At 36.9% G+C, this 25,733-nt stretch overlaps 2 protein-coding genes across 2 annotated transcripts in view; one reads left to right on the plus strand and one right to left on the minus strand.

Moving 5' to 3' along the window:
• The first annotated feature begins 658 nt into the window (after positions 1 to 658).
• PSMC2 (proteasome 26S subunit, ATPase 2) lies at positions 659 to 15,780 on the plus strand. The gene is made up of 12 exons (XM_090287311.1): positions 659 to 815; positions 3,592 to 3,629; positions 3,999 to 4,080; positions 4,793 to 4,892; positions 10,847 to 10,978; positions 11,376 to 11,448; positions 11,822 to 11,917; positions 12,583 to 12,747; positions 13,608 to 13,695; positions 15,032 to 15,234; positions 15,327 to 15,423; positions 15,520 to 15,780. Exons 1-12 carry the CDS (start codon positions 746 to 748, stop codon positions 15,675 to 15,677), a joined length of 1,302 nt encoding a protein of 433 aa, XP_090143437.1. The 5' UTR covers positions 659 to 745; the 3' UTR covers positions 15,678 to 15,780.
• Positions 15,781 to 21,567: 5,787 nt separating this feature from the next.
• SLC26A5 (solute carrier family 26 member 5) overlaps positions 21,568 to 25,733 on the minus strand; it is a 35,963-nt gene continuing 31,797 nt past the window's right edge. Inside the window, exons 14-18 of the mRNA XM_090286739.1 lie at positions 24,764 to 24,856; positions 24,196 to 24,303; positions 23,356 to 23,556; positions 22,724 to 22,778; positions 21,568 to 21,752 (exon numbers count right to left, since the gene is read on the minus strand). Coding sequence (XP_090142865.1) covers positions 21,568 to 21,752; positions 22,724 to 22,778; positions 23,356 to 23,556; positions 24,196 to 24,303; positions 24,764 to 24,856 — 642 coding nt within the window. The remainder of the gene's footprint in view (positions 21,753 to 22,723; positions 22,779 to 23,355; positions 23,557 to 24,195; positions 24,304 to 24,763; positions 24,857 to 25,733) is intronic.

Below are 25,733 nucleotides of genomic sequence, written 5' to 3' on the forward strand. Positions count from 1 at the left end.
ATACTCTGGAATAGTAACCATTATACACATGACTTTGCAGTATTTTGTCCTATCAGGTGCCTTTTCATTCTGTGTCCTCTACTGATCAGTAAGGCCAAATTTTGTAATTTCTAAAGTCTACAATTGCCTCCCAACTGCTCTCTTCTGTTCATCTCCCAAACGCATTTTTTTTCCAAACCTGGTCTTTTCTCGGACTTCCTTGTATCTGAGGATGGTACCACTCTGCTTTAGTAGCAGGCTCAAAACTTGAACCCATTTACCTCCTCAGCCCCGCAAATTAATGAACAACTCCTATTTACCTTCAGTTGTAGATCTAACCGCTATTATTGCATATCTAATATGCTGTCATTTAAATAAGGCACTGTTATTTAAAGCCTCCGAAATACTGTGAGGTAAAGGGATAATTAAAGCATATATGAAGAAGTTGCCCCAGGTACACAATAAATATAAACTCAGCGACTGAGTCAGGGTTTGTCTTGAAATCGGTTGCTCAGGGAACGTCGGCATGGTTAACGTCAAAGTAGACCAATGTTCTCTTCTAACAATGGTATTCTTCCCACTTTCCGTCGAGGTGACCCTGTCGCCAGCTCGCGTCTCCCAGCGCTCTCTCCCGCTGCTCGTGCGCGGAGTAAACAGGCCCGTGGGGCCAGCTCCACTTCCGGGGAGGAAGAAAAAGGAAGCACCACCGGAAGCGGAGAAGGTGCTGTGTAATTACTGCGAAGTTGAAGTGGTTGGATCTTCCAAAATGCCGGATTACCTCGGTGCGGATCAGCGGAAAACCAAAGAGGAAGAGAAGGACGACAAGCCTATCCGAGGTCAGTTGACGCAGGCAGGAGCTCCCGGCCGGGGTTACGACCAGGCTTGCTCTGGAGGGGAGGCTGGATTCCCATCCGGCGCTCCTTGCTCGTTCCCTTTTGTGCTCTAGTAATTTGATCTGGGGCTGCAGCGGGTTAACCCGTCAGCCCTCTCTGTCTGCCACATCCCGCTCCAAGTTCTATATTCAGCTCCCGCTGATTGACATTTTTATTCATGCTCATCTCTCAGGTCTTGAAGAAGGCACGCACCCTGCTTGGCGTTGAAGGCCTTGAAAAGTTCCCCTGCCTGGCGGTGCTTGGTCACCTGGATCCTCTTTCCTGTCCCTCGGTCCCTTAAGTGTAACAGCTTGGAGCCAGGATCTCGGAACATAACTTTCTCTTTGTTTATTTTTTTAGAGAGTTGGAACATTTTATTTACTTTTATAGAGGGGAAGGGAGGTAGAGAGGGAGAGAAACAACAATGTGCGAGAAATACATTGATGGTTCGCACGATTCTTAACCCGGGACCTGGCCCACAACCCACGCTTGTGTCCTGACTGGAGAATCCAACCAGCGATCTTTCGGCCTTTGGGTTGGCAGGCCCGCACTCAGTCCACTGAGCCACAACCGCCAGGGCCATAATTTTCTCTTTAAAAGAGCATTCCTTTAACTAGATAATAAATTTTATGCCTAATACTCGTCGTCGGCGGCGGCGGCGGCAGCCGTCCGTCTAGAGAGACGATGGCGTAGCTTCCTGAGAGTCTATCTGCACCGCCGAGAATGGCTGTGCAGTCCGATTCGGGAGTGACAATCCCTGCCGCACTTGGTACAGGTGAAGGCAGATGGCCGTTGTTGCTGCTGTTGACGCTGCTTCCGCCTCGATCTTTTCTGGACCGCCTCCTCGTTGCGCGCAGCCTCTGCACGTGACGTACCTTGCCTGACCGTGAGCCTCCAGGCTAGGCGGTCGTCTGCTTGAACTTCCCATGTGTTGAGATTGATGGAGCATTGTGTCAATTGGAGTATTGTGCCTAATACTCAGAAGGAAGAAAAAAGATATAATGAAAAGTGTCTCATCCTTGGCCCCTGCCACCAAGTTATCCACGGAGGCAACTAACGATGCCGTTTTGCGTTATCTTTCTAGACATTTTCTATGCTTATACAGGCAATTTTGTTTATATATTTATTTTAGTTTTTAAAAAGTGCAGCATGCTGTACATCTTGCTTTTCAATCTTTATCTTAGGGGTAAGTTCACATCTTATATAGTCCGTGTTGTGTGTCTGCATCTGCATAGTATTCCAGTTTTGGGGGTGTAATGTACAATATTAATTATTATTATGGACAATTAAATTTCTTCCAATCTGTTGACTGTTAAAGAGCAATAAGTAGCCTTGTTCATGTAACTTTTACCACAGGCACAAACATAAGCTGTAAGATATATTTTAGAAATGAAGTTGTAATTTTGATAGGGCAAAATTACACTCCTGTAGTTTTACCCACTGTGCACTGTTTTCGTACACAATTTCTTCCCAGTAGCCCCTTATGTAGTCTCATCTTTATGTTTTTTTCTTTTTTGCTCCTAATAGACTATTTTAAAACCCTTTGAGTGCCAACATCATTGCGAGCGACGCTGACAGATTTTCCCAAAAGTGCCAGCGTTGCTCCCAGCGACTCTTTTCGATGGCTATAAATGTAAATTACAATGGAATAATTTGTATTTTATGTTTTGTTCTCTTTTTTTGTACCTCAGGTTATATATTGATGTAACTTTTTCTCATGTTGATCCAAATTTCGAATTATGCATGGCACTCATGGGGTTAAAGCATTCTTATGGTGTGTTTTTCCTCTTTTCTCTCACACTTCTCTTCCTAAACAACTTCAATATCTTTGTACCCTTCTGTTTCCAACCTCCCTCCAAAGAAAGAGCATTTCCTCTCTACTTTCATTCCATATTCTACTCTTTCCCTTGAAAATACTTTAGGGAACTGTAAACCTCAAGAGATATTCAGTCACCTCATGGAAAACTTAGTTACAGATTTAACATTTCATCTGTGTATTTCTCTGAGTATGTTATTCTATAAATGTATTAATAAATTTATCCCTTGGATACAGTTATGGCTAATGTGTATATAGCATTTTTTGTTCTTCATCCGTTTTATTTGATCTTTATAGCAACACTGTGAGGGTAAATTATTATCATCTGTTTTTCAGATGAGAAAATGGATGCTCAGAGATTAAATGATCTTTTTTTCCACGGTTACTTAGAAAATGCATGATTTTGTTGGGACTAGTGTCAGGTTGTTTTGATCCTCAAACTGTTCTTTGGGCTTCCTATTCTTGTTGGGTCACATCTCTTTGAGACTCCCAAACACTATGTTGTGTATTTTTCTTAAACATTTTATTTATTTAATTTTAGCGAGAGAGCAAGGGAGGGAGAAAAAGAGGGAGAGAAACATCGATGTGTAATCGGTTACCTCTTCCATGCCCCCCAACATGGGACCTGGCCCACAACCCAGGCATCTGCCCTGACTGGGAATCGAACCAGGGGCCTTTTGGTTTGCAGGCCAGCACTCAATCCACTGAGCTGCACCAGAAAGGGTTTTTGTTTTTTCTTTTATATCTGCCTTCACCAAATTAGATAAAATATTTGTGATTCCAGGAACTATTTGATGGTTGTGTTTATATCATAACAACTTTGCACAATTTTTCTCACTCAACTAAGATTTGAATTGAACAGGAAATAATTGTTAGATATAATTTCTTTTGTTTGACTATCATGTATCATCTCTTTTCTTTCAGCTCTGGATGAGGGTGATATTGCCTTGCTGAAAACTTATGTAAGTCCTGTCATTGTCTAAAAAATAATAGATGTTTTATGTTGAAATAAGAACTGTTGTTGGTATTGTTCTTCCAAAATAATTAGAAGATAATGTCTAGCAGTTTATAGTAATCTTAACTGAAAAAAGTTATCTTCCTACAGTTTCTATAGAATAGATAAGAGTGTAAATATGTATTCAGCATGTCTGAGTTTATAATTATTTTTATACTATTTGTAATTAAAGTATAGAATTCTTATCAGAAGATATTTGAAATATTTTACAAAAATGCTTACTGTACTTCAAATCTATGAACTGTTAAATGTTTTTGTAGTTTAATAAGTTATTGCTTTCCTGATACTCTTAATTAAACTAATCTTTATTTTCTAGGGTCAGAGCACTTACTCTAGGCAGATAAAGCAGGTCGAGGATGATATTCAGCAGCTTCTCAAGAAAATCAATGAGCTCACTGGTATATCTTTTTAAGTTCCTGTTTCCTCTCTAAATGTAATGGGTTAATTGTATCAAAGGATTTTAAATACAAGTATTGCTCTTTCATGAATTACAGATTTAAAAAAATTACTATTGAGACATTGGGTCTCATTTAATAATCTCTTTTACTATCTTTTACAAATAAGTTTAATGCTCAGGCAATTAAGGAACAACATCATCCTTTAAGCGAGTAATGCTTCTGTTCAAAGCCAAGTTTAATAAACTCTAATAAGCAAGTTAAAGTTTCTTATTGAATAAAAATTGATCTTACATGCTCTTGCTTGAAGTTAGTGAGGTGTTGCCTAGTAATGGGGAACTTTTCTTCTTGAGAATTTGAGTGGTAAAGTTTTATAGTACTTGACCACAAAAAATGTCAAATATGGCATTAAATTTTTGGCTTATGGCTACCTTAGGGCAGTGGTTTTCAGCTGGGGCAGTTTTGTCCATCCTCCCCTCAGGACATTTGGCAGTTTCTGGAGATATTCTATATTCTCATGACTTGAGGGGGAGGCAGTGCTAGTGGCATTTAGTGGCTAGTGTCCAGGGATGCTGCTAACCATCCTGTAATGCACAGGACACCCCCCCACAACATATTATTCAGTTCAAAGTGTCAGTAGTGCAGAAATTGAGAAAGCTTACTTTTGGGCTGATGCAGTACATTTTAGTGAATTTTTAAATCTCTCTTTATGTAGGTATTAAAGAGTCTGACACTGGCCTGGCCCCACCAGCACTCTGGGATTTGGCTGCAGACAAGCAAACACTCCAGAGTGAACAGCCTTTGCAGGTTGCGAGGTATTGTCTTATGGGGATTTGAGTCTTGGGCTTAATGCAATAGTTCATAAAGAATTTTATTCCAAACTCCAAGTAAATAAAGCTTTCTGCAAAAGTACCTGGGTTGCCCTGGCTTATATGGCTCAGTGAACTGAGTGCCGGCCTGAGAACCAAAGTGTCGCTGGTTAGATTCCCAGTTAGGGCATGTGCCTGGGTTGCAGGCCAGTCCCCAGTAGGGGGTGTGCAAGAGGCAACCACACATTGATGTTTCTCTCCCTCTCTTTCCTCCTCCCGTCCCCTCTCTAAAAATAAATAAATAAAATTTAAAAAACAAAAAACAGTACCTGGGGTTAAAAATTTATGCCTTAAATTATTATTCAAGAAATAGGTGAGGATATAATCATATAAAAGATTCAAATGATACAGAAAGATGCAAAGCAAATGTGAAAATCTTCCTTTCCATCTTTGTTGTCCTGCTGCCCCTTTCTCAGATACGGCAACTACTGAAAATACTTTGGTCCTCTTAATCCTGCTGTGTGTCTTCCTATACCTACATCCTCCCAATGTAATTATATTAAACTTTAGGTTGGATCAGTATTCAGTATTTTTATAATTATGGCTAAGAAAACCCTATTCACAAAGAGCCAAGAAGTAAATTGTGATTACTTTTCCTTTCTTGTACCACTTTTGTTTTTCTTGTCATAATTGTTCCTTCATTTACTTGGTTTTCTATGTATATTGCTAACTCAACCTCTCAATTTTTCCTGATTGTCTGAATTGCTCTTCGGATGCATTACGTCCATCAGGTTTTCTCTCCTGTGTACTTCAGGTGTGCCAGCTGCGTCAGGTATTCGCTCGGGTTCATCTTCCTGAAGATGTCTTCCCCAGCACTTTCCAACCTGCTTCAGTTTAACTGGTTGCCCTTTATGTCTGTTGAATCACAGTCATCCTGTGACTTCTTACTCTGGAGGAGGTTCCTTTTGCCTCTCTCCTATTGCTGTGTACCTACTCCTTTCGGTTTACTTTCACTTTCATTAGATGGGCTATACTCTCTGGAAGCTTCCTGAAAGAGGGTCATTTGAGAGGTAATATTTTGAGACCACATATATCTGAAAATGTCTTGACTGGTATAAAGTTCTTTTTCCTATAGAGTTTTGAAGGCATTGTTCCATTGTCCTCTGTCTCCAGTATTGTTAGTCTGAAGCCATTCTGACTCCCAGTCCTGTGTCTGTGACCTTTGTTTCCTCTGAAAGTTGTAGGGTCTGCTCTTGTTCTTACTTGTTCTGAAATTTCATGACGATGTACCAGGGATGTGGTCTGTTTTCATACATGGTGTTGGGCTCTTGTCCTTCACTGTAGCACATTTTCTTGAAACTATTTGTTAATTTTTTTTTTTTTCTAATATCCAAATAATAGAAGTCTGAAATATAGAATTCCTCTATTTTAGACTTCTATCATTTTCTTCTATTACTTAGATATTGGACCTCCTGGATTGCTCCTCTAATATGCTAATGTTTCTCACTTTTTTTGTTTGTTTGTTTTTTGCTGTACTTTTATGAGATTATCTTAACTTTATTTTTGAGTCCTTCTATTGATTATTTTCTTCTGTTTCTCTTTTCAAGTGTTTAATATCCAGGAGCTCTTTTTTCTTTCATTGTTGAATGTCCTGTTCTCATATCATGGTTGTAGTATGTTCTCATCTTTAAGGAAATTAATAGTAAATGCAAGGTTTCTGTTTCCTCTAAGATGTTTCTTTTTTTTTTTTTTTTTTTGTCTTTGCTTGATTGGTGTCTGTCTTTTGTGCTAGATATCTGGTAATCTTATTTTGGGCTTTGGTTTTAGTGGGAGACCAAAAAAGCTGATAGAAGCTCTAGATTCAATAGTGAAGCAAGTGGATCCTAAGCTTCACCATAGCGAATATGGTGGATGTTTAGTTGTGGAGCCTTCAGTGTCATTATCTTAAGGTCTTTTCATTTGAATGATCATTTTTCCCAGAGCAGTTGTTTTCAATCTCCTGTTTCCTCCACCTTCCCAATGTTTTTGAAGAATAGGGGAGATAGAAGACTAGAGAATTTCAGCAACCGGTTCACTTATGTTTCCTCACTCTTCCCCTCTCACCGCCCACCCTCCTCATTTTCAGTATTTATCACCACCACTACCCCTACCCCACCTCTTGCCCCAGCATTTCTTGATAACTTCTGTTTTACTCTTTCCAGAATATTTTCATTACTCCTAAAAGAAACCCCATATACCCATTAGCAGTTATACTGTTCCCCTTTCTTTTTAGCTCCTGGCAACTACTTAACTACTTTATGTCTGCATGGATTTGCCTGTCCTGGGTATTATAAAAGGAATCATTTCATATAAATGTATGACCTTTTGTTTCTGGTTTCTTTCACTTAGCATAGTCTTTCAAGATTTATCCATGTTGTAGCATGTATCAGGACATCATTTCTTTTCATAGCCAAATAGTATTCTAGCCTGATTTCTCTCTTCATTGATATTCTTTATTTGGTGAGACATTATTCTTATACTTCCCATTAGTTGTTTAAACATGGTTTCCTTCAATTTTTAGAAAAATACTTATGATACTGATTAAAGGTTTTGTGTAGTTAAGGCCAGTGTATAAGCTTCCTTAGGGACAGTTTCTGTGGACTGCTTTTTTCTTATATGCGGGCTGTACTTTCCTATTTCTTTTTGTTTCTTGTACTTTTTCTTTTTTTTTTTTTATGGAAACTGGACATTTTTATTTTTTTTATTTTTTTTTTTTATTTTGGTTTTTCAATTACAGTTGTCCCCTTTTCCCCTAATTTCTCTCCCCCACCCAACCCACCCCCTCTCCCGCAATCATATCCCTCCCCGTTGTCCATGTCCATGAGTCTTTTATACAGGCTCTTTGACTAAACCCTTCCCTTACTTATCCCCCTTCTCTCCCTCTCCCCTCCCCACTATTGACTGCTATTCTGCTCTTTGTTCTATTTAGTTCCTTTGTTTGTGTTGTTCTTTAGTTTCCTGTATTAGGTGATATCATATGGTATTTTTCTTTCTTTGCCTGGCTTATTTCACTAAGCACAATTCTCTCTAGTTCCATCCATGTTGTTGCAAAAGGCAGGAGTTCCTTCTTTCTCTCTGGTGCATAGTATTCCATTGTGTAAATGTACCACAGTTTTTTGATCCACTCATCTACAGATGGGCACTTAGGTTGTTTCCAGCACTTAGCTATTGTAAACAGTGCTGCAATGAACATAGGAGTGCATAAGTTCTTTTGAATTGGTGTTTCAAGATTCTTCGGGTATAATCCTAGTAGTGGAGTCGCTGGTTCAAAAGGCAGTTCCATTTTTAATCTTTTGAGGTAATTCCATACTGTTCTCCATAGTGGCTGCACCAGTCTGCATTCCCACCAACAGTGCAGTAGGGTTCCCGTTTCTCCACATCCTCGCCAGCACTTGTTGCTTGTTGATTTGTTGATGATGGCCATTCTGACTGGTGTAAAATGGTATCTCATTGTGGTTTTTATTTGCATCTCCCTGATGGCTAATGATGTTGAGCATTTTTTCATGTGTCTATGGACCTTCTGTATGTCCTCTTCGGAGAAGTGTTTGTTCAGGTCCCTTGCCCATTTTTTAATTGGGTTGTTTTCTTGATGTTGAGTCGTATCAGCTCTTTATATATTTTGGAAATCAGTCCCCTGTCTGTGATGTCATTGGCAAATATGTTTTCCCATATGGTCGGTTTCCTTTTCATCTTGCTGATGTTTTCTTTTGCTGAGCAGAAACTCTTCAGTTTGATGTAATCCCATTTATTTATTTTTTCCTTTATTTCTCTTGCTTTAGGAGATGTATCCGTCAAGAGATTGTTACGTGAGATATCTGATATTTTCTTGCCTATGTTTTCCTCTAGGACTTTTATGTTGCCACAGCTTACATTTAAGTCTTTGATCCATCTTGAGTTTATTCTCGTGTGTGGTGTAAGTTAGTGGTCTAGTTTCATTTTTTTGCACGTCCCTATCCAGTTCTCCCAGCACCATTTGTTAAAGAGGCTCTTCTCACTCCATTTTATGTTCCTTCCTCCTTTATCAAAGATTAGTTGACCATAGAGGCCTGGGTTTATTTCTGGACTCTCTATTCTGTTCCACTGATCTATATGTCTGTTCTTATGCCAGTACCATACTGTTTTGATTACAGTGGCTTTGTAGTATTGTTTGATATCTGGTGTTGTGATTCCTCCTGCTGTGTTCTTCTGTCTCAAGATTGCTTTTGCTATTTGGGGTCTTTATTGGTTCCATATGAATTTATGGAGTATTTGTTCTAGGTCTGTGAAATATGTCATTGGTATTTTAATAGGGATTGCATTGAATCTGTAAATTGCTTTGGGTAGTATGGCCATTTTGATGATGTTGATTCTTCCCATCCAAGAACATGGTATTTGCTTCCATTTATTTGGGAAACTGGACATTTTAAGTAATGTAATAAGTCAGCTCTGGAAATCAGATCTTCCCTTTCCCCAGGGTTTGTTATTGTTGCCACTTGGTTGCTGTTTTTCCTTTCAAATGTTTTTGTCAAGCCTCTTGTTAGCCATACCTGGTATAATGCTGCCTCAGACAGTTGTGATGTTAAATAATTGTCACTGATTATTTCCAACAAATGTCCTGTGGGTGGCAGGGGTATTCACACAGAGTGAGCTCTGAGTCAGGTCAAACAAAGACAAGCAAGTTGTGAGCTTCCAGACAGGTCACATTGTGACAGATATCTGGGGGTTGGGCTTTGGGGAGCTCCAAATTTATTCTGAATCCCCCGCTTCCACCTCCATTTCCAGAGTTGGGAAAATGTTGATTTTACCTGTTTTCGCCAGTGTTAACTTTGCTTTCGGGGAGGAGCACACTTCCAAAGGTCTTTACTTCACCATTCTGGAAATTGAGGTCCCTGTGTAGTCTATAGTTTTTCAGCTGTGGATTACAAAATTCACATCTGTGCATACAGTGTTGGCAGGGTCTGTCAGATAGAGTACCGATAGATACTTTATATGTATATAATTCTACCTTTCTGGTAGACCTTGGCTAGTAATAGGAAACAGTTCTGCCACATAGTTATGCTTCAAGGATAAAGTGCCTTTACCTTACTTTCTGTGCTACCTATGTGTATACTCCAGAGACAGTTTTGTATATCCTGGTTACTTCTTGCTACAGCTTATGGTGTGAGTCCCTTCTAATACGATTTCTGTTTTTTGTTTTTGTTTGTCTTTAGTAGATGAGTAATACAGTAGAGGAAAGGCAGTAGAGTGCTTTCTACTATAATGTACATATTATTACAAATTTGCCTTCATTATGTCACACAGAAAAAGATTACATTTAAGTTAAAAATAGCAACAATGATAAAAATGGATTTGAAGTATAAACTCAGGAAAGAATGGAAAAACACACTTGTTACTTGGTGTAAGACAAGATGATTGTCTTCTGATAGGGAAAATAAAGAGGAGAATAACTTAAGATAGTGATTTTCAACCTTTTAATCTCATGGCACACATAAATTAATTATAAAATTCTGTGGCACACCAAAACATACTTTTTGCTGATCTGACTCCAAAAAAGATCACTCACGCTGGACAGCTCTTGTTGTGTTGGCTGTTGTCATTTTTTAAAATTTAATAATCTAAGGGAAAAGAAGTCAGTGCCCATAACTAAATAGTCAGGTATCGCATGTTTTAAAAATTCTTATGGTACACCAATGATGACATATTTGGACTTAATTTCCCAGGGGCATGTATTTTTTGAAAATTTATGACTTGGCTTAAATTGAGCGGACCCTTGGGATTGAGCATATTTTATAGAAAAGGATCTTTAACAGTGACCCAGTTTCTGCAGTTCCAGTTTACACCTGCTCATTAGTGTGCTGCATGCCCAGGGGAGACTCCAGTTACTTGAATTCATTATTAGTGGTTTAAGTTCCTTATTCTAATCAAGTCTTTCACTGTGTTAGATGTACAAAGATAATCAATGCTGATTCGGAGGACCCGAAGTACATTATCAATGTGAAACAGTTTGCCAAGTTTGTGGTGGACCTCAGTGATCAGGTAGCACCTACTGACATTGAAGAAGGGATGAGAGTTGGGTAAGATTTCTACTTACAATAAATACTCATCTTTCATTAAGGATACCATGTCATTTTCACATCCTTGACTTTCTTTTGAGTGAATACACTGCTTGCCATGGAATACCAAGGGATAATCTAGTAGAGTACTACAGTTGAACACTCTTCTGCATTCCCCTTTCTGACCTCCCACTGTGGCTTTTTATGAATGACTTTAAATGTTATAATCAATGTAAGTACAGAATTTGAGAGTTGAGTTTGCCAGTCTATTTAAGGTAACATGGTATGGGTGGAAGATGCATTTGCTCTACGATAGTTATGAGGATTGAGTTAATGCAGTTAATATATGTAGAATACATAGTAATTCACTTAGAAAATTTTTTGAATGTGTTAGTGAGGATCTTTTTTACTTTTTTAGTGTGGACAGAAATAAGTATCAAATTCACATTCCACTGCCTCCTAAGATTGACCCAACAGTTACCATGATGCAGGTAAGAAACTGGGTGTAAAAGAAAATGGCATGACTTAGAATGCAACTGCACCATTTCAAAAGATTTTGACACTTCCAACTGATAAACTGTTAATGTGGATATAAGTGAATTTGCCCAAATTTTTAAAACCATTTTTTAGTTGTGAAGTCTTTATTAGTCTTTACAAGTTTATCTCTCACTTAGTATCATGAGTAATATAGTAAGCGGTTCTAGCACATTGGGCAATAATATATTCCATTTTTAAAAAAATTCTTACTTGGTATAAATCTGGTTTTTCTTTTAGGATTTTGGGTCTTCTCTACCAGATAGACCAGTTGGACTAGTATTCGAAAGCCCGTGACTATGTTGTACATTTCCTTCCTTCCTATCTTAGGTAGAGGAAAAACCTGATGTCACATACAGTGATGTGGGTGGCTGTAAGGAGCAGATTGAGAAACTTCGAGAAGTAGTCGAAACCCCTCTACTTCATGTAAGTGGCTGAGTTTGTTGCATTTTAAATTACTCCATATAAACATGTGATAGCCTTTTGTGTACTGTGCACTAAAATTGCTCACATATTAGGTAGCTTTTTACATTTTATGTTTTCCATATGAAAATTTTTGATGGGATAGAAGGTAGAGGTATGGAGAGTTGGAACGTTCCAAAAGAGAAAGCAAAAGGTTTGAGTGGTTAAGCCTATTAAAAAAAAAAAAAATCTTCTATTTTAAGTGACATAGGAGGTTGAAGTATAGCTTTTAGCAGTATGTTAAATATGTTATAGGTTATTATAGAAGAAACCATGTGTTTTAATGATACCAAGAAGTGGGCTTAAATAAAATCAAAGTAACCTTGGGGTGATTATGGAAAACTAAGATATTAAATACTAGATAATACTTTTATTCTTTAAACAGTATAATTTTTTAGAATTAGGGAAAAAAATGAAGTCTAGGTAGTAGAAATACCTTTAAAAGCAATTCAGCCTTATGTATTGATAGGGGTCTAGTTTAGGTCTTACATCTTATAATAAGTAAAGTTCTTATTTAGGTCAAATATATAGATTGTGGACTTAATAATTTTGATTTAAATATATTGATATAAAAGTAATCTTATTTTTATTATACAGAAGTTGTAATAAAAATTGTGTCTCCATCACAGCCAGAGAGATTTGTTAACCTTGGCATTGAGCCTCCCAAGGGTGTGCTGCTCTTTGGTCCACCAGGTACAGGCAAGACACTCTGTGCTCGGGCCGTTGCTAACAGGACTGATGCTTGCTTCATTCGAGTTATTGGATCTGAACTTGTACAGAAATATGTTGGTGAGGTAAAGTAAATTAATCATAAAGACTGTGTAGCTCTGAAAGATTTATAAAGCATGGATGAAATTAAAATATCAGTTTCACATCGAAAGATTGAGAACTGAAATTTCTTGGTTGATGGATTGTAATTAGTAGTTTAGAAGCCACCAGCCTTCTCTTGTAGTCATTTGGAAATAAACAACTGCTTAATATTTATAATCATCATGCTCCCTACTCAGAAGGATGACATTTTCTGCACATTTGGTTTGTAAGAGAAATATCCCAGAAATGCCCAGTGAATGTATTCAGTGTACTTTTACTTCAGGGCCAGCCTTTTATGGTCTCCTGAGAAATAGGGAACATGGAGTGTCTATCTGTATATGTGGGTGTATACACATACACAGATTTTTTTCAATAGAGAATAAGTCTAGGGCTGTATATATTGTGCCTGAAACATTAATGATTAGTATACTAACCCTAAGAATGAGAAAAGGAGCTGCATGAATTGAGATATACAGTACTTTTATTCCCTGAGCAGCAAGCGCTTACACATCAAATTCAGTGAGTAGGAATGCCACATGGTAAGTCAGATGCTTTTAATTTCTCAAGTGTTACTGATTGAAATGGTGCCTTTATTTTAACAGTGTTAATTTAACCTCTTTGGGTCTTAGAGTTATTGGCTGTTTAATAGGTACAGAATCATGAAATTACTTAAGGACAATAAGATTAGTTGATGGAATAGGTAATAAACTTCAGTTTTTTTTGAAAAAGCCTTAGGTAATAATGTTTGAGAATACTGTTAAGAATATTGAAAAGTTTGAAGTTAACTTACTGTATTTTAAAATATTTAGAAACCAACTCTGAATTAAATTATTTTTCTCATTAGGGGGCGCGGATGGTTCGAGAGCTCTTTGAAATGGCCAGAACAAAAAAAGCCTGCCTTATCTTCTTCGATGAAATTGATGCTATTGGAGGTATGGATGGTATTTCAGAGAACTACTTTGAGTTGAGTTTCATGAGAGTCCTAAAGTAGTATGTGTAGAGTTCTCCTAATATGTTCATCTTGTACAAAGTTAATTCCAACCCTTCTGTGAGCTCTGGCTATTTCTCAAAGTTTTTATGTTTGTACTTTATTAATATCATTCATATGATACATATTATCACACTTTAACAATTCCATTGGTGGTGGAATTTCATAAAGTGTACGTAAAATAGTGTTACTCTCAGCTTCATATATCTAATGAAATACAGTATTAGCTGTGCAATCTAGACAAGTTATTTTAACTAACTGAACCTCAGTTTGCTCATCTTATAAAGGACATGATAAATCTTGCGTTGTTTATTTTGTGGGTTTTTGAGAGCTTTAAGGTAATAAATGTGATAGACTTTGAAAACTAAACTGTTCTATAGGCCTTGACTATTGTTATAGTCTATAAGAGTAATAATCCTTACTAGCTGGAGAAGTGTCATATATCCAGACATTTGTTATTTAATGAACTTAGCAACAAAAATGAATTGAAAACACAGTAGACCTTATAACACTGTTTGGGGACTGTGGTTATGTTACCTAGAATCTTGCTTTTATACTGGATGGATGTTCTTGGGTTTGGACAACCTACAGGTAATGTCTTTAAGTGGTTAATTTGAGCACAGTGTATTGATGCAGTGCAGTGACTCTGAAGTCATTTTTATAGCATTAGGATGCAGGAGAAAATAATGGAATTTTTCTCATATTTAATTTTAATCTCGATTTTTGATTTTTTGCATTATGATGTACATAATACATGAATACAACAGTATATAGCAGTTTAAAAATGAAAATATATATTTGGAGGCTTTTTGTTTTGTTTTTGCTATTTTGATTGACATGAGAGACTGAGATTAAACAGGAGTACTCTTAATATATCCAAAAGAGTGTGATAGTGTAAATTACATTTCTACTGTCTTATGGATTTAGCTTTACTTTTAAGGACAGTTTTGAGAAATTTAGAAGAGTATGGCAATTTCTTTCTTTATGCACTAAAGTTTGCATATATTCTGGCTGCCTAATCCAGGTATACATTGTGTTAAACAATGGAGGTGTTTTGAGTGATTTAAAAAACAAAATTTCTTAAAGAGGATTAAAAAATGCTTTCAATGAACCTATATTAAGTAAATGTATGAGTCTTGAAAGATTCACTTTCTAATTTTATGTAAAGTAGCAGTTCTTAATAGGATTTCTTTAAAACTAGATTTGCGGTGGAGGGCATGATTTGAGCTGAGATTTGCATATTGCTGCTGTGACTGGATATACCTCTCCTTTTGTCTCAGGGGCTCGTTTTGACGATGGTGCTGGAGGTGACAATGAAGTACAGAGGACTATGTTGGAATTGATTAATCAGCTGGATGGGTTTGATCCTCGAGGCAACATTAAAGTGCTGATGGCCACTAACAGACCTGACACTTTGGATCCAGCACTGATGAGGCCAGGGAGACTAGATAGAAAGATTGAATTTAGCTTACCTGATCTAGAGGTAAGAAAATAATTTTTTGGAAAAGAGATTTTTGAAAATTTTTCTTCCTGTGATGCTTCCCATTGTAATATTTTTCAATTCCCTGTTTTTAGGGTCGGACTCATATTTTTAAGATTCATGCACGTTCAATGAGCGTTGAAAGAGATATCAGATTTGAATTGTTAGCACGACTATGTCCAAATAGCACTGGTAGGTTCAAAGGTCTTGTCTCTGTTTGCTGGTCTTTCTGTCCAGGTTGTTTAATTAAGCCATTTTTCTTTCTTTCTTTTATTTTTTATTTGAAAGGTGCTGAGATTAGAAGTGTCTGCACAGAAGCTGGTATGTTTGCCATCAGAGCACGGCGAAAAATTGCTACTGAGAAAGATTTCTTGGAAGCGGTAAATAAGGTCATTAAGTCCTATGCCAAATTCAGTGCTACTCCTCGCTATATGACATACAACTGAGCCCTGAAAGCTTTCATGAAAACACTTCTTTTAATTGGATTCCTAGGCTTATATAGACTTGTTAATCACCATTACACACAAAAAATAAATGGTTTCAAAATTATATCATTTTTGTTTTTCAGATAATTTTTCTCTGTAGTACAATAGAAGGTGATATCTAATATCATTAGGTAGAAAGGCTTATTACAGTGTATGTTGACTATTTTTTGATCAGCTACCATTTAAGTGTTCCATACCATAAATTGCTTGCTTAGAGCATGTATGTTCTAGGCATATGTTGGCTGGGTGCTGTACATAAGTCATTGTATCCTCCCATCTGCCCAGTGAGGTGGATCTAGTGGATCTCTGAACTAATGAATGCAAAAACTTTGCTACCAAATTGACTTGTAGCAGAGTCAGGATTCAAGTCAAAGTTTGTCAGCTCCATCTGCTGTGTTCATAACCAGTGTGCTCTTCTGCCCTCACCAAAATAGCCCATCTAGGCACATGACCACATGAATTTTGATTGTTTTTCCTAGTATGTTGAATAATAGAGCTTTGGCTAAATTTTCTTCTTTAAGTTGAAGAAGCATCTGATATATTTTGCTTTGCTATTTGACTTGATTTCAAATTAAGAAGAATTATTGATTTTTAATGACCAGTGAAGTAACAAAACAAAAAAAAAAGTATATACACATAATAATCTAATTTAGAAAATCAGGAATTGGCTTCATACAGAGAAGTACTTATTTTCATTTTATAAATTAATGGTTTGAATTTTGGTAAAGCTCCTGTTAGACTACTGGTCTACAGTGAAGCATTTCTAAATATAAGTTGCATTAAAATCCTCAGCCGATCTCTTTAAAATCATTTCTTATGCAAACACCACTGAATCCCCTCCCCTTTTCCATCACAATCCCCTCCCCCCAAATATAGAGACCCAAGCACAATAAAGAATATTTTTATTGCAGTTCAATATTCATAAGTAAGTAATGCAAAATAGCTGGATATGTTAAATTCACAAAAGAAAAAATTGACAACATAGAAAATGCATAAGTATTGCATTGAAATATTTAAAACATGAAAATTTTCAAGCTGAAAAATTAAAACCCTTTATTCATAAAACCCAACCAACATTCTCTTTTGGTGTTTCATTTTTGTGAAATTTATCAGAAAAATCGATGTTTCCCTAAGCCTGCCCTAGTCATGAGGTATAAAATGGACCAAACCATTTCTAGGCTCTGCTTATAATAAAATACGCTCAAGTGAATGACTAACGATGTATGTTTTTGTAATGTTTTAATAAATGTAAGCAGAACACACTCTTTGAAGTCTTACCACTTTTTTCATGTAGCCACATACATCATATGCGCCAATTTGAGACAACTCAAATTGGATATGTTGACTTCACTCAGGCCGACGTTTTCTAGGCTCTAAATCTTGAAATCTCAATTAGGTACATGACAAAAAGCTAACTGGCCACACATCAGATGTATAATAAATTGTTTGAAAAACCTGGGTGTTTCTGCCCAGGCATGTATATGCAGATAGCTTCAACAATATCTAGATTAGCATGTTTATACCATATTTAAAAAAATAAAATATACATTAACCAGTAACTCCTTCCACCTAAAATGTGTATATGCATGTTTATATACATGTCAGGGTGCTAATAGTACCAAGAGTTTATGACTAGAAAAATAATACTGTAGTGATACTTTAAAAACTATTAAAAAATGTGATCAGATTTATAAAAATTTAATTTCCACAACAGTCAGGTTCATTTGTTACATAAAGTAAATGCTACATACCAGTAGTACAGTGAAAAAGTTGGTAAGCCTTTTTCAAAGGCAAGGTGGATTTGTGAGATGTTCAAACTCATTACATTCATGTCAATAAGCAGGCAGGTAGCTTTTGAACATTTTGTTGGGATTTGAGGGGTTTCAAAACCACTGAATGCATTTTGGTTGGCCATATGTTCGGAGATTTAGATCATACTTTTATCAGTTCTCATCAACTTCTATCATCACTCAAACCATATCAAGAATCTAAACATACTGAATCCTAAAAGCATTCCTGAAAGGTATACTAAAAAGGACCAACAGCATTTTTGTACCGACTAAAGCATACAGTCTCACACTAAAGTAAGTTTTATTTGATCTTAGAATTTAAATTGATTTACTATCTTTAAAGGGGCAGACATAGATCAAGCCTTCCCCACCACATAGCATTCCCTCCCTCATCCCCACACAAGGGCACACCCCCCACCCCCACCCCCTAAAACAGAAAAACACACCTACCCACTCCAGGGCATATTATCTGGGTTTGCTACCCTCCCCATGCACACATGAGGGCATACTCATTTTCTCAAAATGTACCTTTGGAGGCAAGCACCTCCTTTCAGTTCAACAGGTAAGGATACAAGATCAAACCACATGGGGTGGATATTTTAGATGTTACCTGAAAACTACAAAGTGAGCTACTTCCAGGGCTTGCAGGGGATTCAGGTCTTTACTGTTTCTTTGAGACCCACTGCAGATGAGATTGGCAATTGGGATCCCACTATCAGCTGCCATATGATTATACAGAGTCAATGTCTATGACATGAACTAGGAGTTTCCTGAGCCCTGGTTCACAATTGTTCTCAAACATTCCATCCATCCATCCATGAGGTAGAGATCAGCCACTGTCGTATTACGCAGGATTTGAGAAAGACAGCACTTAATCTATATAGTACCTTCCTGAAAACAGCTGTCCCCTACTACTATAAAAAAAGGCTAGTGTCCCCTGGCTGCTATGGCTCAGTGGATTGAGCGTCGGCCTTCGAGCCAAGTGTTCGCTGGTTCGATTCCCAGTCAGGGCACATAACTAGGTTGCACGTCAGGTCCCCAGTTTGGGGCATGAGTGAGAGGCAACCACACAGTGATGTTTCTCTCCCTCTCTCCTTTCCTCTCTCTAAAAATAAAAACATTATTTTTTAAAAAAAGGTTAGTCCCGATATTTACGGATTGATGTACATTATGCCCATTTTGATAGGGCAATAAGAATCTGATGTTGAATCAGGGCTGAAAAACATAGAAAGGCATACACTAGCAGCTATCAAGAAGGTAGAGAAAGAACTTGACTAAGTAAAAAAAGGTCAGAAAATTTTCCACTATATGAAATGATTCTAAGTAAAACATTCCAAAATATTTACATGTAGATAAAATACATTCTGAAATGCATTTTTAGATTCTCATGCTGAAACAAAATCATGTCCCTTCAGTAAGACAAATGCTTTTTATTTACATGATAGAATTCTGTTCAAAATAGGTTAAATATTAAAGAACAGAAAAGTTAAATACAAATTTGTAAGATACAGACAAATAACTTTTGTACACTACTTCCAACCTATCAGAACTAGGACTTGACTCTACTATGTGCAAAGTATTTGTTGAAGGCTGATACTAAGGAATATACAATGAAAAATTTTGTAACATTGTTTAAAATCCTTAATGGCCAAAATGATGCAGGCCCTTTTACAAAAGTTTCTAGTACAAGCTGAGTTTCTACAACTACATGCTCTTTCAGAAGGCAGTCTGTATCAGAATGCAGATGTATCAGATCTTGTGTGTGATGATTGCCAAGGAAGGAACGGTGTACATCTACTTCACCTGTAGATCTAGGTAACGATTAGAAAGAAAGGGTCTACTTTGAATTAAATTAGTAAAGTAATGAGAAACCTTATGGGAGTCAAAGCAAACAAACTATATAGAGTTTGGTTTTTGAGAAGACCCATGCTAACATAGTACCTTCCTGGGACCTGACCAGTTTACTCCTTCTCTTGCCAGTGTTTTCGTCATGAAAACTAAAACAAGGAGTCAATAAGAAAACATTTTTAAAAAATTAAAAAGAAAAAAAAAATATATATATATATATATGACAAATGGACTATTAGCAGGAAATCTTATAGCAGGGGAGGCCTTAGGCAGGTTAGCTAATTAATACTTGTGCTTTGAATTAGAGTGGTCTGTTAGAATTATAAGAATAAGAATTTCTGATGACATATTATCTTAACAGTCTCTCGCACTCCTTTGGAACAACTATAAAGAGTGCTTGAAATAAGCATTTTACTCATTCATAGGCTTAAAACTGAGTTTGATGAAGGATTGACTCTTATGGACTTCTAAGGAAGATATTAAATTATACTTTAGAGTTAGTTTTCTTGAATACATGGTTTTTAGGCTACTTCACTATTAGCAACAACATTTCTAGGGGCTCCTACTGGTCACAGTTGTGACAATTTTAGCACCAACAAGAATAACTAATAGACTGAAACTTTTAAATATAAAAATTGATGAGTCTGTAATTATACCGAAAAAGAAATTAAAGGAACCAAAAAAGAAATTAAAGGAACCTAAGTTGTCACCATCTATTTATGAAACCAACTTCTTATTTTGAAGTTGATAATTAAATGGAAAAAACAAACCTGCCTTTCCAGTAAGAACTGTATTCAAGGATGGCTAGCTTAAGTTGAGGAAGGGAAGCTATAATTTACATAGGAACACCAACTAACAAATGCAGTAGAATAAGAAAATTGGAGAAAAAATTCTCAAACCTTAATATTTACTGATTTAGGCAAGGATTACCACCAGATGTTAAAAGTTCCGGGTGAATGGTTAATGGGGAACTTGGAATTCATTCTATGCCAAAGGAGCACCATGTAGATAACTCACTAGTCACAAAGGTGAAAACATAATTGGCTGTTATGTTACGCCAGTGGATTTATCTTCGCATTGTTAATGGTAGGATCAACTAGATATTATGTGTTTTCTGATGTGATGCAATTTGAAGCCCGTGTTTCATCTATAATATGTTCTAGCAAAAAATATTTTATTCAAATCCATGAGGCTTGTAGATGTAACTTCTAGATCACAGGTAGTTCAGAAAATAAAAGGAAAGCTAAACAAGAAAGCAAGTAGACACATTAACAATATGGGATTCTACAGGACAACTTCCTGTCTCTTTAACAAGTCCATGTCATCAAAAAAGGGACTGAACTAGATTAAGATACATTTATGGACTTAAAGGTACATGACCAATTATGGTCTAAGATCACAGAATCGATACTAGTTTGGACAAATCAACTACATACAGGTCTGGGGACAAAAAAATAGGTTACAGTACACTAGATAGAGTATGATCTTATTTTAGTTAAAAGATGTAAATATATATACATAAAGATCTGAAAGGATACATTAAGGTGTTAGTGATAATCCTTGAGTGGTGGCAATAAAATGTTTTTCTCATTTTTGCTTGTTTTATTTATGTAATGCACTTATATTGCTCCTATAAAAACATGAACATGGACAACAGGGTGGGAGCAGGGTGGTGGGCAGGTGGGCAGGGCAGGGGAGAGCAATGAGGGAAACATTGGGATCACTGTAATTGAACAGCAATAAAATAATGAGAAAAAACAAACAAAAAAGGTTATTTGGAAAGAAGAGCTTCCAGAAAACTGGGTATGCCACCACCTCTGTTTGATAACTCTAATTACAGAAAATCTAGAACAACAAGTACAAAAGCAAGTAGCACTACCCACCTGGTGACAGCATATCTGATTTGTAGGTAAGGTACTTAAAGGAAAAAAATTCTTAAGTGCTTGGCTGACAAAGATAATACTAGAAAGCAACAGAAATGTCCCTGCACAATAAATGCAGGTAAAAGGCCAATATATCTTGGAAGTAGTCAGTTAAAAAAGACACACACACACACACAAGTAAGATACATCTTGCTATGCATCATTCACCCTCCAAATCAAGCCTTGTCTACTCATATTTACCCTTAGAAAAAAAAATCTAGCATCTAGTATTTAAAATGTGTAAATAAGTAATTTCAGGAGAGGCTCATACCCCATCCCAGGCTGAGTTCCTCACACCTCAGGAGTGGCATTGGGCTCTGCATCCTCCTGGGGTGGAGGAGTCAAGGCTTCTTGTTCTGCAAGCGCCTCTCGAAGTTGGCTCCCTAACACTGCATCATGAATGGTTTGGAACAGCAGCTCCCATAAGGCCGGATTTTCAAAAAATAGGTTTGAACTGAGGTCATTCACTACTTGTGCTAAAAAAGAAGGAAAGAAAATTAGTCCACATTCTGGGTATTAGTTTTGAACATTAAAAAGAATAACACTTTCATACAGTTTAAATATTAAAATACTATATAAAAAGTCTCATTCCAATCCCTGAACCCATGACATCACACCCCTAGTGCAGGAAGCTACTTTTACTATTCTTTTGGTATTCTTCCCTTATGTATTTATGCATCTGTAAGTAAATATATAAACAAATATTCTTATTTTCACTCCTTACCCAAAAGAAAGCATGCTATTTATATTATTCTGAATTTTTAAAACACTTAGCCTTTTCACTTAATTTTTTATGACTACATGGTATTTGATCTTGTGGGTATAGCCGAGTTAATTTAACTGGTCCCTTTTGTGTGATAGTTGAGTTTTTCCAGTCTTTTGTTTTTATAGACAGTACCATAGTGACTAACCATGCACGTGTTTCATTTCAATGTGTGTAGCACATTGCTGGATTTGCTGGGTTAAAGGGCAAATGCATTGGTGATTTTGAAAGTCTCTAGAGGGGCTGTTGCATTTTGCACTCACTAGCAAGGTGTGAGTCCCTGCTCATTCACAATATGCCTACAGAGTACACTGTCAAGCAGTTCATTTTCAAACACTGTTTTAGCCAAAATTTAATATAAAAAACAGCAAATGTATGCAAAAACCTAAGCGATCTTATATAATTATGTTTACGGCATTCATTAAATAATTACTAAAAAGTATACCAGCCCAGAGCAATGGTTTATTAGTCCCTTCCCACCAGCTCCAGTTCAGGACTGTCACTAGTAGTCCAGTGACAGCAATGCCTGGAAGTAGCTCATTGCAAAGCCAGTGTTAGAGTGATTTTCAGAAGAATAATTTTCATTTTCACCAAAAACTAAAATTAAGGGGAAATATTTCCTTAAAAAAAAGAGAAGCAAAATCAAAATATTACTACTTCTCCTCATTCTAGAAGTGTACTTACCACTGCATCCTGCAAAATACACATAAATACCGACATCTCCATACTCTTTTACAATCTGTAATAATGTTGAAATAAAGTTTAGTTTCTCTTAACTGTGCCAGATACAAGTCTCTTTTCACCGATTTGTATTTCACTGACATAAAACACTAGTACATTCACTTGAACTACTCTGCTTCAATAATTATGCATTTTTGAGCTAATCGTTTAAAAATGTTTATTTCTTTTTATTTTTATATCGACAGTCATAATTAAAGACATCAAAGAATTCTTGGTAAATTTTATTTAGGTGTAATGTATGGTAATAATGACTTTTAGTAGAAATATATATTGAAATATTGATAGATGATATGTTGACTGGTATGTGCTTCAAAATAAGGGGAAAGTGGGTGTGGGGAATACGTGAAATAAGATTGATCATAAATTCATAATTGTTGAAGCTGAGTGATACTTACATGGGGGTTCATTACACTATGCTCTTTACTTTTGAATATTTTTGAAATTTTCCATAATCAAAAGTTGAGAAAAAAAAAACTTTTTTAAGAGTTGGAAAGGGACTGTAGTTCAACTCTGATTTTACTGATGGCAAAACTGGGCACTGAGATTTCAAATGACTTGTTCAAGATGATGCTTACCCCTGACAGAGTTTTTACACCAACAGAATCAACAAAATTGACTTGTGTGAAATCCAGAATGATGGTGTGGACGTAATCCGCTGGGGGCATAAACCTTTGCAGTTCTTCAGGAAAGGTGCTCTTGATGACTATTGGGGGATATTTGATTTCCTCCTCCTCTCCTTCAGCCTTCGTTTCATCTTCTGCATCTACTTCTGCATCCTATGTCAAAAATTAAATCACACTAGAATTCTATGAACAATTCACATTTTGGTCCTGAGAGTTATAAGGAAAAATTAGTCCTTAGGCCTTAAGCTACAGATTATATCAGATCTTTTCTAAAATATTTGCCATATCTCAGCCTTGTAATGTGATAAATAAGATGTGTATATAATATTCAATTTTAGCTCAGTTTCTTTTCCTTCATTTTATTTTTGTCCAATGAAATCCATTCTCCTTAGTTATCATATTCATTCCCCCCTAACTTCTAAAATAATTCCATTAACTTCAGCATGATAGACCATAGATACATAAGCCTGAACAGTAAAAACCAGCCTTTGAGATCTTTTACTATAAGCTGAATGAATCTACAACAAAGTACTAATGATAAAATTTATTAAGGTGCGGTGTAATTTTTGTTTTTTAGAACAATGTTTTGCTGGGTCCACATCACTACTTATTTCAGAAGCATTCCCATTACTGATTTTATCAGGCATCTTTAATACATAAAGGATAGTTAGATTGTTTCTAACCTTTCCTACTTTAGGGACTTAATGATGTGTTATAACTTCAATCTTGAGTAAAAGTGAAGGCTGCTGTGGATCAGGAGAGAAGGGAAACTACAACGAAGAAACCACTAACCGCATTGACGACGGTTGCGTTGATAAGGTTTATGTTCCCGCCTTCCTTAGCGTACTTCTTCATGGCCTTCATTCTTGATCTCAGGATAAATGATGGGTCCACTCCAGTCTTGACAGAAAAGCAATCATGCAAAATCACTTCCTGGCTCCCAGAAACCCACACAAATGCAATTAACCTTTAAATCTCCCCCATTTGATGGTGTTCTATGCAAAGTTACCACCTCAACCCTTTCTCTACCTTGCCCTCAGGTCCCCTGAGCCCTCTTTAAAAGAACATTAGTACCTTTTCTTATTCTTGGTCTTGGTTCAAGACAACCTGAAGCTAAAGTATTAGAGAAAATTTAAAGTAGCATTTTTCAAACTTAGATTTATCACATTCATATATTTAAGAGTCTCTGGATTGATTGTGAAGTTTTCCTGTATACTGGGCAGTGCAAGGTTGAGTTCTAATCACGACCAAAGGAACCCATATGATCCCGAATAAGAAATCTAAAATTACTTTTTCTTAAAAAATTTTCTAAAAGGTTATATATACAGAAATAGTATACAATTAATTTCTTGTGACTCACCTTCTTTTTTAATGCATCGCTATACAAGTCACTATTTGCATAATAAATTGGGGCATTTATTTGGAATATTTTTATTCCAGGAACTTCTTTAATCTGAAAAACAAAATGTTAGTGAATTTAACACAATGAAATAGTTCAGGATCAAAACTGCAATTGCCTCACTCTTCCAACTAAGGGCCCTCTTAAGAATATTTAGATAAAATAATGTTACTCTACTCATGCTCTGGAGAAAGGAGTCGTCGGCAGCCGTCCGTCTTGAGAGACGATGGTGTAGCTTCTTAAGAGTCTATCTGCACGGCCGAGAATGGCTGTGCAGTCCGACTCGGGAGTGACATGGTATCTGTCTCCTCCCATGTTGAATCGACATCTTGCGATGACGCTGAAGCTACAGAGCCTGGGCAGGGTGATATGGAGGGCCAGCTGTTGCCCATGCAGCAGACCCCCCATCTCTTCGCAGCTGAAGGATCCAAGGGAAAGACGGAGTCAATACAGCTTGGCTTCAGGTGCGCTGCAGGAGTTGCCGGTGTTGACTACAACGTCGAACCGCCTTAGGGACTCCGGCTCCGGATTTTCTGTCGGGGTTTACTCCCTTAGCCTTTCCCCTGAAGAGGTATGCCGCAAGGCAGCGGAGGTTTTTTGGAGTCAGAGTTTTCCTTCTCTGATGGAGAAAGGAGTACTGAGTTTAAAAATGTACATCTTCCCATTTTCTTTTTTAAGATTTTATTCATTTATTTTCAGAGAGAGGAAGAGGGAGGGAGGGAGAAGACAGTGAAAGAAACATTGATGTGTGAAACACTGATTGGTTGCCTCTCGCAGGCCCCCGGCTGAGGACCTGGCCCACAACCCAGGCATGTGCCCTGACTGGAATCAAACTAGTGACCTTTTGGTTTGCAGGCCAGTGCTCAATCCATTGAGCCACACCAGCCAGGGCCCCATTTCTTTAAAGAGTTTTTCTGTGTTTCACTTTTAC

Source organism: Furipterus horrens, unplaced genomic scaffold, assembly GCF_987537825.1.
Source record: "Furipterus horrens unplaced genomic scaffold, mFurHor1.1.pri manual_scaffold_9, whole genome shotgun sequence".
Lineage (NCBI taxonomy): Eukaryota > Metazoa > Chordata > Mammalia > Chiroptera > Furipteridae > Furipterus > Furipterus horrens.